Raw genomic sequence first — 13,196 nt, forward strand, 5'->3', positions numbered from 1 at the left:
ACAGAGATGCACCACCACACCTGACTTTCCACTCATTTTTAAGCAAAATGAAGGTTTCATATTAGATGAAAGAAACTAGTACTTCAAATAAAATCATACAAATATACTGCTACAATCTAGCAAAAAACAAATAATTTTCATTCACTTGCAAAGTGTTCAAAAAATAAACACTTTTACCCATCAAAGTCTCTTCATACTTTTCTAGAAAAGTATGAAAGTGGTGGTCAAAAAAATGACAGGAAAAGAAAAAGAAAAACTCACACCACACAGATCTTTTCCATTTTTTTATTCCATTTTTAAGCCAAAAAAAAAGTTGCATGCCAGAAACTAAACAGCCTAAAGGTATACCACAGCACTAGCATGGCATCTTTGTAATTGAATTCTTCATCTTCTTTTGTTTATGGTATTGGTAAAAAGATCAGCCACATCATAAGTAGGGCCTGCACTGACTATGTGCAGAGCTGGCAGGGCCGACTAGTGAGGCTCTGAAGAGCATCTCACCTGCTCTACACTTGAGCAATTCCAAAGAGGTTAGGGCCACGGCGATTAAAACATTGGTAAGAACAAAGTAATATCTGGAGAGGTACCAGATCCAGATTGCGGCTTATCTTCCATTTCTAAAAAGTAAAGATTAAAAATTAAATTAAGGCAGTGCACAATACATATTTTTATTACAATAAGTATTGGCTTTCTCAGAGGCTTCAGAACCTTGATTTCTAAAGGACACATCGTTTCATTTATGCTTAATTTGCTCTTTTTCCACACACAAGCTTAACCAGCTAAGAAAGTCATAATACTAAACAAAATTTAAATAATACATGAGTATATGTGCTTTTATCCAAACAGCAGTATATGGACCAACCAGGTATTTGAGATGAGATGAAGAATAGTACAGATTCTCCATGTGCCTGACTCCCATTTGACAGGAATCGGCAAATACTTACTAAACTTCCTACTGGGTATCTCAGTTTTATCTGTCCAGCAACCATTACTTATGGAAATGAATCTAAGATCTTTACTTGCTGGGCTGCCAGCAAGTTATTCAACACTTGGCTTTAGCTTTTACACTTCAACTACCTCTGATCTTCTAAGAGTATGAAAAAGTAAAAATATCCTGCTATCCAACTGAGTGCACACATCCATAATACTTGTGTTTGAAATAATCACAGCCTTAGCATGAACAACTCCTGGGTTTGATTCCTAGCACAACCAAAAGAAAAAAGAAAAAAATTTAAAAAGAAATATTCACAACCTCAGAGGCTTACCATGTATATGCTTTATAATCAATTTCTGAAGTCAACATAGCTCTCAATAAGAGAATCCAAAACAGAGACTGACAACTATCAGTTTAATAATGCTACTTAATTTTACCACGAAACTATTTGGCCAACCTCAGCACAAACCACACTAAGAGATTTGATCACTGTTCTGTTCACTCTTCCACAAAAGAACTCTGATATCCCATTTAGAGATTTGAACACTTAGGCAAGGTTATTAATCTACCCTTGAAGGAGTAGCAGCCTCCTAACACTGGTGATCTCTCAGTGGGGAGCCAACGTCAAAAGTCACATCACCCTCACAGCCACCTCCAGCAAAGGCCATGTAGTGCTATCCCAACCACAGAATGTTTTAGATGTATGAAAAAGACAGAATATCTGCAAACTTGATTTCTTCCTACAAAGATGCTTAGTTGATCAATCAGCAAATGTTTGCTGACCTCTCTAGTGGGCATCTTGGTTTTGTCTATTCATTCTCCATTCTGCTGGCATAAAAGCCCACATTTTCCTTTGAACCGCCCCAACCCCTTCGCAATCTCAGTACATATGTTGGGAAGTGAAAGGGCCATTGATCCAAACCCTGGATAAAAGATATGGCATGTAACTCAGGCTCAGTCAATGACTCAACCACTTCCCTCTTACAACAGTGTTTAGTTTGGGGTGAACACAAGACCCAAGATAACCCAATAAGGCCAAAAACCATCAGACCCAGGAGTGTTTCTGGGTTTACTGAATTAGGAAAGCTCTCACTCTATTTCCAGAGGTTATATAATTCAGGTAACTCCCACCTAAAAATGAAAGAAAGATAAAGGAAAGCAGACATGATAAAAAGAAAAGAACAGATTCCTGATGATAAGTTGGAAACCTGATCTAGCCATGACTAAATATTCAGCCAGACCCATTTCTGACCTTCTTTATTACTTGAGTCAGTGTGTGAGTTGGGTTTCTCTAACTTGCAACCAAGAGTCCTGACAAATTATAAGTAAGTCTGCATGGCATTAGGCAAAGAGCCAAGGATACAAAATATGTAGCAAACAAGCTCTGCCTCCAAGAGTCTTCTTAGGATCTAGTTGAAAAGACAAGAAATATACACAGTAAATAACTAGAAACATATGTCCAACCCCAGTGATAAGTTATATATGGCTGCTGAGAAGGGAAGATACCACTATCGGCTGCATATTAACTAAGATTTCACAATATAAGGAAAAGGTGAACTCGGTTTGGAAGAGTGACTGACCATAACGGAAGCCAAAGGACATTTCAAAAAGGGTAAAGTTGAGAGGAGTAATTCAAGAATACACTTAGCATATTGGGGAAACAATATAGTATAAACAATAAATAGACCATAAAAAGTTAAGCCATGTGGTATCAACAATAAATACATTAGCCCAAGAGTAAAAAGGAGCCATATGTATGTTTCTAATGAGAGACACATTATGTACTCTATATGAGATAATATCGATCCCCTAAACCAAATTATCATAGCTAAGTGTTGAAATTGTGGTTTGGAGAACTTAATGACAAAAATCAAAAGAAAATATAGTCTTTTCCCTTTCCAGATAATGATAACCCTCTCATCCAAACAGCTCGTTCTGCCCACTTCTGTAGCAAATCTCAGAAGAACTAAAATACTATTGGAAATAAACCATGCCACATTGATTTTACTTAGCTTCTGTTTAAGAAACCAGAACAAATAACAGAGTCATGAACCAAGAGGAGGAAAGAAAGAAACAAACATAAACCAAGAAAGCAAGTAGGGCCACACTGCTTTTCAATTCACTTTGTCCAAGTTTCTCCATGAGGTGAAAAGTTTATAATCTAAACTATTAAAGGCATTTTCTATTTTCACTGTGGCTTTAGCCATTTCCCTGGTGTCATTAAGAAACTGCATGGGCATAGTTTGGGTTGGCTCTTGCTTCCAACAGGAATGCAAAGTGTCTGTGTCCCTCTTTCCCCTTCTCAGAAGGATTATTTTTTAGCTAATGAGAAAAAAAAATGAATGCTTTGTTTAGCTTTTTAGGAGTTTATTGTGCAAAAGGCCAATGTCAGTTTTGCAATGAACATGAAATTTTGCTGATTATTATTCTATGAATTAAGAATTTATATTTGTGATGTGATCTTTCTCAGGGCTATGGGTTGTCTTCTGGCAGCTTTACTGAGAAAAAAAAGACTTAATATAACTCCTTGGTAATGCACTTTTCCATCTAAAGTTATCATCCTCAGTAATTTTTCTAACAAATTTTTATTGGTGCATTGTAATCATAGATCTCAATGGGGGAAAAAATTTTGAGGAGATATACATGGACACATCACCCATTCAGCCCCAACCCAATCTCTAACCCCTTCCTTCCCCTTCCCACTTACCCAAGCTTGGCTTCCTGATTGACTTTGATATGTTTAAGTACATCATGTGCTTTAAAGAGTCTCCCTTACCACCCCTCTTATCCTCTCAGATATGTCCCCTGCATTGCTCCTCTATAGGGTCCTTTCTTCATCTAGAATTCCTCTTGTTACCCATTTCTCCCTAGTATTTTGCACATTAAGAAAAGCATCGGATTTCTTATTTTTTATGACATTTCACTGTAAATGCCATAATTTTGTTCTCTCCCTTATGGCTGAGCTTTTGCATCAGTAAAATTCTTGAATGCCCCACTACTTGGTGCTCAATTCAATTTCTACTTTCATTTGTAGCACAGTCTCAACTGTTTCAATTGGCACAACATATGTCCATTTGAAATGAGTATGTTACAAAGGAATAGCTACACTCACTCCCTCTTATAAAGGACTTCTCTTCACAAACCTCAATTAACAAATCCTCACAGTTCTACTAAAGATAGTTACCACGTTGGTGGTTGTTTATAGATAGAAATGAAAATACAGAAGGAAATATTCTTTTTGTCAAGCCAAAGTCAGAGAAGACGGAGAAGAGTTTATCTGTGATTTTTTTAAAGGATGTAATTTTAATAAAAGGTTTTAAACAGTTAAATGTTATACTTACGTTAACTTTCTTACTTTTTACTATTTTATTATTTTCTAAAGCAAATAAACACAAATATATATCCTCTTCCTATTTTAGGAAAAATAGTTTTCCACTTCAAGTATGTACGTTTGCTAAATTTTATGTTTGTTGGAACAATTTAAGAATCAGTCAACATATGGCTCAATGAAATAACTGCCATACTTTGAACTTTGAGAAATTAAAAATTATTGAAATGGTCGGGCATGGTGGTACACACTTGTAATCCCTGCGCTTGGGAGGTGGAGTCAGGAGGATCACACAGGTTCAAAGCCAGCCACGCTGGCTTAGGAGACCGTTTCCAAATTAAAAAAAATATAAAAATAGGTCTGGGAGTGTAGCCCAGAGAAGGGTTTCCAGGAAACCCAGTACCACCAAAAAAAAAAAAAAAATTTGAAATGTGTATGTATATCACATGGTATAAAGGTCAGTTAAGATTTCAGTATATGTGAAGCATACGGAATAGAAAAAATATGAGTGTCTTCTGTTTTCTCAGGAAACAAGTCATCGATATTGGCAAAACAGAGCCCACACATTCCCACCTCAACAAAGATACCCAAATCCTAATTCCTGAAAGCCCTACATATTAATGTCATCTTACATGGTAAAAGAAATTTTATAGAAGTCATTAAAGACCTTAAGATAAGTAGGGTAGCCTGGATTATCTAAGTGTGTCCAATGTGATCTCAAAAGTTGCTAAAAGTGAAAGGGGGAAGCAAAAGAAAAGGTTGAAATGATGTGATATGAGAAAGACTAGATCTACAAATACTGGCTTTGAAAATGGAGGCAAAATCAGCCTGTGTTGGTTCATGGCTGTAATCCCAGAGACTCCACAGGCTGAGACGGGAAAATCACAAGTTCAAGATTAACCTGGGCAACTTACTGAGATGCTGTCTCAAAATAAAATAAAAGGTTCTTCAGTGTAGCTTGGAGGTAGAGCACCTGTCTAACATATGAAAAGCCCATAGTTCAGTCTCCAGAAGATATAAAGCACAAGATAGTGGATTTCTCCTCAAAGCATCCAGAAACAAACTCAGCCTATAAAACCTTGATTTTAGCCCAATATAACTTATATTGGATCTCTGACCTACTGGACTACAAGATAATATACTTTATTGTTAAGACACCAAGTTTTTTTTACAGCATAAATAGAAAAAAAAAATACTAGTTATCAGGTTTCAAATTACCAGGACTTGAAAAGCATGAAGATGGTAGCCTCCTCCAAGTAAATAAGGCACTTTCCAGCTAGAAGAAATTTTGGTCTTAGTCCTTCATTGTCCAGATGAGGAAACTAGTTCAGATACGGTGGGAAGGCAGGTGGTTACTTGAGGCCTCATGATTCAAGATAGAGCAGGGCTAAAATTCAGGGTCACTAAATTGTAGATCTTTGTTAATCAAAGTATGCCTCCAAGCCTCTTTCACTAATCAACTGTCAAACTGCAGAACAGTTTGATAGAACCAACAGTTGTTGGAAAGTGTACCTGTTTCAAATAATGTACATAAGAAGGGTATTGCTCTACTTTTCCTATCTATTGCCAATAGATGGTTAAACATATTCCTTTGAATGATCTAGATCTCACTTAAAACTCAACACTTCTAAGATGAAACTTGAGGTCATGCCTCCAAAATATATGTTGTACTTAGCACCCAGATTTTTTAAATAAAGTGGGTTTTTAAATATTTGTGGAGTGACTAAATAACAATTTCTCAAGTCCAGAGGGGAGGTCCCTTCTGGATGATTCTTTCTCCCGCACACCCCTCAGAGGTTTTCCCTACTCAATCAGTTGACACATCTGTCACCCTTCCTTCCTCATGGTCCTTCCTTTTTAAGCATTTCCACTACTACTTGTTATCCCCATGCAAGACAACCACTCTAATTAATATTTCTTCATCTTCTCCTCTCCAATCTTCAATTAATCCAACATACTGCTCACAAATGACCCTGAAACACATGTTATTTGTACCAGTGACTTGTCCCCATACATTCTGAGGACTCCATTTTCAAAACAGGGCCATTTTCAAATGTCTTAGTCTACCCTGTGACAGGTTCATAAAATTTTACTTCATTTTTTTATGATGTCTCTGTCTCTCAGTCCCATCCACAAACCGTCTTTATTGATTTACTACCTTATAAGCATGATTGATTCCCTGCCATGCTTTTCTGCTCTCCTAACATGTTCTCTTTGTTTGCTTCTCCACACAGCTAAATTCTACCTCTTCCATGATCTGGTAGGAGTCCCCATGTCTTTCTGGGCACTTCCTAAGCCAGACGACCCACAGAGATCTTACCTTCTCTTTGAAGCCCTAAAGAAGCTGATCTGGACCACTCATTAAACATTTTTTAGTGTTGGTGTCTCTTGCTTCTTTAAAACTTTAACTCAGATTTAAAACTATTTGGGACTGACTAGATCCTCTACTCATTTATATTGTACTTAGCACCCAGGTTTTGATAAATAAAGTGGGTCTTTAAATATTTGTGAGCTGACTAAAGAACAATTTCTAAAATCCAAGATGAAAGATGAACATTCAGAATGACAGCTGCTCTAGACCACCGATGAGCACTACTTTAAAGTTAACTGTTTATCAGGCGTGCTGGCACACGCTTGTAATCCCAGCATTCGGGAGGCTGAGACCAGAGGATTGCGGTTCGCGGACGGCCTCAGCTACTTAGTGAAGCCCTCCGCAACTTAGTGAGACCCGGTTTCAAAAAAAAAAAAAAAAAAAAAAAATAGGGCAGGAGATGTAGTTTGGAGGTCAAATGCTCCATCCCCAGACCCACAATAAATAAATAAATAAATAAATAAATAAATAAATAAATAAATCATAAATAAATAAATGTTAACTCCTCCATTTAGGAAGGGTTGCCATGCATTCAGAACTGTCCAGGACAGTCCTGGTTTCCTGCTATTTTTACACCTATTAGCAAAATTCACTTTCATTCTCAAACTCATCTTGTTTTAGTAGACACATTATATGGTCATTCTACCCTGGACAGTTGAGCAGCATTCTCTCCTCTGGAGAGTGGTCTTGCTACCACCTTTTACAAAATCAACGTCCTTTCAATTTCACATGGGAGGTGCAAACATTTTAATGATACATCGTTTCTGATAAATGAATTGAGGTTGAATAAATTTTAAGATTATTTAAAGAAAAAATCATTGATACTGAATATATCTGTGACTCTACCCAGCAATTTAAGAACAAAAAGGAGCATTTTCTAGGGGGAAAAAAAGATTCAGGGAGTTCTGAGAGATGCAGAAGTGATCAAATCATGGTGTGCGAGTTCATTCATACTGTAATTGTCCTTTTGTATTTTCTGAATAATATGACAAGGAATATACAATACCATTTCATTTTTTCTGAATAATCAATGCATACTACTTTCATGGCACTTGGTATTCAAAATGTGATGCCTTCTGATCTTCTTAGTGCCTAATGTACATTAAATTGACTAACTGCAGCATAAATGTTTTAAGCCCTACATTCATTTTCACAGTTGACTGGTTGAAATGATCAGTTTCATAAATGAATGTCAGTGGTATCTTAACAGTAATAACTTTTAACGGCAAAGTAAGATTTTACTCTATAAGTAATGAGTAAAATTATTAAATGTAATCTTATATTATGTTTCATTACTGGCAGCTTGTCGTAAAAAAAGGAATTAAGGTTACAAATTTTCATTTATTTTCATAAAGTAGATGAACGTTTTCACTCATTTGCAGTGAGACCTACTCAGTCTAATCTCTTTTGAGAGCAGTTTTAATTACATTACATCATTCAATGCAAGGTTGAGAGTTCATGTCCAAACTGTTCCCTCCCTAAACTCTTCAACTTTAAGGGAATCTGGGGAAATGTTAAGTTCAACTAACGAAACTATAAGAAATGAAAACTATGAAATGCATATCTGGGGCACAGGATCACTCAAGTGTTTGGAAAGGATTTTTATGAGACTATTTAGGTTACTAGTTCAAATGTGGCCCAAGTTAGAAGTAACAAAAAAGGATTAGTTTTGTTGCTGTTTTAAAGATTTATAACCTTATTGTTTTTATGTCCTTAGTAGTTAATACTTAAATACCAATTACATTGGAATTAATAATTCTCTAGTTTCTAAGGGCTCACAACTCAGATGGCCAGCCTATAACATTTAAAAAAAAAGTAAAAGTATCCAGATTAATTACAGCAAAATTAACATTGGAGATTGAGTACCATTTTTCATTGACTGTTTTTCAATTGTCATCTCATTGTTTCAGAAGACAAGCATGATATAATTTCACATTCACCCAAATAGAAGCCATTACAATTTTATATTGGTTCTTCTTGTGTTTTATGTCAAGAGTTAAGACCCATCTATCACTCAGTGTTCCCCTCCTTGGAATGCAAACACTGTTAGAGGCAGAACATTCTGTAAAGCACAACGAGGGCAGCCAGACGTTGACATTATCAAATGGCTTCTCCCTTCATGATAAAGTATTTGCTATAAAGGTCAGCATTCTCTAAGTGTAGTTCCTGAAGAGATGCTCAAGAAGTAGAAATTTTTTATGGAGGTGTTGAGACAAATCTTTACATACTCTATCTCTTAAGTGAAAAAGCAGCATAAAAACCTAAAGATATAAAAAAGTGACTATTTAACAACAAGATTAACCTGATTATCATGCCCTATTATATGGGTATTTGTACTCTCTAAACAAAGAACAAAGTGTATAGGGGGAAATATTTCAATTGCCTCTTACCTTTTAATATGTATTCAGATCTCATTTTTCTTTACTAATTTTTAATGATTTTAAATATCTTTAAATGTGTTTATAATAACTAATAGATATTTATTCTAATTTCATTGTTCTACTTTTCACTACTATATACTTTCTGAATATTATTAGATATTACTACATATCTAAATATTTAAAATATGTTTAAATTTTAACAAGGTTAGAATCAGTGGTTATTTCAAAACAAAACAATTTTTATCTTCAAAATTTTTCTTCTCACAAACTTACAAACTTCTCACAAACTTTTATCAACTTATCTAGCCATGTAATTACAGATTTTGAGTTACTTTCCCCTTATGATTTGACAATATTATTCCTTTTCCTGGCATTTATACTGCTTGTGAAAATTATGTTTTCAGTTCATTGCCATTTCTTTGTAGGGGATCAATTTTTTTAAACATTTTATCCTTAGCTTGTAACCTTTGGTGATGTGCAGTTGTTTATTGTTGTTTTTGTGTGCATGGTAAGGAGGGTTAAACCCAGGGGTGTTCTAAAACTGAACTACACCCCCAGTTCTTTTTATATTTTATTTTGAGATAGGGTCTTACTATTTCAAAATAAAATATTGAGATATTTTATTTTGTTCAAACTGGCCTGGAACCTGTAATTATCCTTCCTCAGCCTCCTGAGTTCTAAAATTACAGGTATGCACCACTGTGCTGGCCTGGTTGTAGACAATTTTACCAAATTGTGCTTACTTATGGATTTATTCTTATTTATATGCTTTTTCAATCTGACAGATCATGACTGTCGTCAATATTTAAATATTTCTTCCCTTTAGTTAACATCTACACTTAGGTCTCTGGCTTATTTTTTAACCATTATGTTTTGAACCCACTTGTATCTTTATGCCACTCTGTTGATGTTTTTCTAATGCTCTCAAACCTTTCAATGATATAAATGAACTCCAACTTTCCTTTTAATTATTTAAAACTAAATTATTCACATACTGAATCTCTTTATTCTCCTGTTCTTTTTCATGCTCTAATCTTTATTGTTTCTTTGGTGATAAGTAATGTTAACAGACTCTCTGTATATGTTTGTGCATGTGTTTGTTTAAAATCCTGTAACAAAATTCTTTCATCTATCTGACTTGAATACCAGTAGTTCTGTGTTCCATTCCACAAGTCAACAGAAGAAAAGCTTTATCTCTCTTTACATGATGGTCCTTCAGATGTGTGAAGGCAGTTTTTGAAAGTAACTATCACCATCAATTGATGAATTTATTTGCATACTCTCTTACAGTAAAAAAAAATGTGTGTGCTAAAGTGCCTCAAAAGAAAACTAAAGGTTGGTATTTTAAAGTGAAGTCCTAATTCTCTCATTTGATAGATTTGAAACTTGACAACAAATTTCTTGGCTGCTTGCTTTAGTTATCTCACTGGTGAATGGAGACAATGAAAACCAAATCAGAAAGTTAATAGGGGGATAAAGAACTCATTTTACTCAAATGTTATTTTCTGAAGAAGAAAGTGTCCTATAAACATCCTAAGTATCTTCTCACATTCCCTTTGACAATGCTTATGCTAATGTCTATACCTCTGTATTTTATTTTGTTTATTTTTGCTTTTCTTTTTTTATTTTTATGTGGATCATATTGAAAATGGTACACATTCAGACTGTGCTTGGTGCCCTATCTGACCCCCACTTCCCCTTCAACCCCTCCTAACAATGAGTATCCAGGTTAACCATGCTACATTCATACTTTTACACGTACTCAAATGTGGCTCCTCCATTAATTACCCTTAGCCTTCTTCATCTTCTACTCTTCCATTTCAGTTTTGCTGAGGTTTCCCCTTAATTATCTGGAGTCCCTCTGGTATTCCTAATACTCCCTAATTTGCGCATACTAGAGAAAACATATGTCCTTTCTCTTTCTATGCTTGGTTGAGCTCACGTAACATAATGTTCTCTAGGTCTTTCCATCTTCTTGAAAATAACATGATTTTTTTTCTTCTTTATTGCTGAGTATAACTCCATGAGTTATTCCATGTGTATTTCCCATAATTTTACACTCCATCTGTCGATGGAGATCTAGGTTGAGTCCATATTTTGGCCATTACAAATTGAGTGATGTGTGCATGTTTGTCTCCACCATTTTGTACTCCATTAAGATGTATGACTACAATGCACCAATAAAAATAAAGAAAGAAATAGTCTGTGATCTTCTCAATGTCATGGACTCTATGTTGGATCTGAAGAGCCTAACAAAGTACATTGCACATAGTAATCACTAAATAAAAGCATTGAAAGAAAATATTTTAAAATCACTCTGTAAGTGGAAAAGCACTGCTACTAGTCATATTCTGGTTGTTTAAAAACTTTCATATCTTCTCTTTGACATACTAAATCCCTTAATGTGATGGAATACATGAGTCTCATTATAAGGTTACCAAATTATAGTCCTATTCATTCCTAAACACATCATGTGGAAGGAGCTCACATATTTCTTCAGCTTTAAAATTTTCCCTCAAGCCTTCCCCACACTCTAGGGAACATCCATTAATTCTTCTATGTTTCACATGGTGAAGATAAGTCAAGACTGTTACCACTTGGGCTACTGATTGATGCAAACCACTTCAAGCCTTGTTTCTTAGGGACACAAAATAAATTATCTTCCTTCTCAAATTTGCTATCCTTTTTCCCCCCTCTCAACTTGATAGCTTTAATAATATTGTTCTTGAGTAACAAAGCAACCAAGTTTGCTCATGTCGAGAGCATAGCCTTGAAGTGTTTGAAAGAGGACAAGTTAATCATACTTCAGTGTCAGAATAAGAAGGCACAGTGTGCATGGATGGAGAGGCAGATATCGATGAGAAACAGAACCCTGAGAAGACACTTCATGAAGTTATGACCACATTTGAAGGTTTAAATAGAACAATAATAAACATCAGCAGATGCTCACATGGAACAAAGAACATTGGCAGAATGGTCTGCTCCCACATCCTAATGCCATGACACTGCTTAAGAACTTCAGCAACTGGATAATAGAAAGAAGTGGGGAGGGGGAGGAAATCCTAAATGATTAAGACTAAATCTAAAATGACTAAGAAAATCTTAAAATTACCACATATGCCTGGGATTAACAAGAATAAGTTTCCAGTATAATGGAGATCCAAATAGAACCTTAGTTATATGAGGGAAAATAAAGGAAAGAAAGTCATTTACATTGCATATCTGCATTATAAAACTGGACAATATGCACCTTCTCTGCCAGCCTCTGCCCTTTCATGCTTATTCATTCCTTCTCATTCTCTTTGCTGAATCCTACAGTTGCCCACCTTCTCAGTTCTGTGCTCAAGAATTCTTTCTTTCTAATCTTCTCTCCTTACTGGGTAAGTCTCCTTGGGTAATCTTCATTCCCATGGCTCCAAGTGCTACAATTAAATGAACAATCCTTAAATCCACATCACCAAACTCATTCTCTTTGTCAAGCAAATATTTCTTCCTGTTACTCCACTGCTTCAGCAGTTATACATGGCTATTAGAGACTGAATAAGGACACCCAAAAGTCCATATGTTGAGATTTTAATCCCTGGTATCTTTCAGTGTGACTGTATTTGCATATAATGTATTTAAAGTGGTAATTAGGTTAAAATTAGAACAATCTGGATAAGCTTAAGTCAAATATGACTAACATTATTATAAGAAGAAATTTCAGTATAGATATGTACAGAAGGAAGACTGTGTCAGGATGGGGGAAAGATAGCTCTCTACAGGTTAGGGAGAAAAGTCACAGAAGAATTCAACCCTTCTTAGACCCTACAATTAAACTTTTAGCCTTCAAATTTCTGAAATAAATTTCTACCATTGGAATCCTCTAGTCTATCCTAGTTTTGCTGGGATAGCTCTAGTAATCCAATAAAGTACCTTTCAAAATTAAGTTTAAACTTGAAACACAGGGCCCTCCAACCTCACACTGCTCCTCTTTCCCATCATCTCATGTGTCACCTTGAGCAACTCCCTGCCCTCACTCTGCAACTTCTTTGCACAATGTTCCCAGTTGCCTCACACGAAATTATCATCACTGGTTCTTTATTTGAACGTCTCCCTCTTATTCAAAGCATTTTTCCAAGCAATGCCTTTTAAAATATTTTCAACCTTTATTATGTATTCTCCACCACTCTAGGCCCCAGG

General features: G+C 35.5%; 1 protein-coding gene across 1 annotated transcript in view; it reads right to left on the reverse strand.

Moving 5' to 3' along the window:
• Positions 1-506: 506 nt before the first annotated feature.
• Positions 507-13,196, reverse strand: part of LRRC69 (leucine rich repeat containing 69) — a gene marked incomplete at both ends in the record, with an annotated part of 90,451 nt that continues 77,761 nt past the window's right edge. The window contains one exon of the mRNA XM_080694634.1: positions 507-617. Within this exon, the coding sequence (XP_080550760.1) occupies positions 507-617 (111 nt within the window). The remainder of the gene's footprint in view (positions 618-13,196) is intronic.

This window comes from Muscardinus avellanarius (genome assembly GCF_963383645.1).
Source record: "Muscardinus avellanarius genome assembly, chromosome: 4".
NCBI classification, from domain to species: Eukaryota; Metazoa; Chordata; class Mammalia; order Rodentia; family Gliridae; genus Muscardinus; species Muscardinus avellanarius.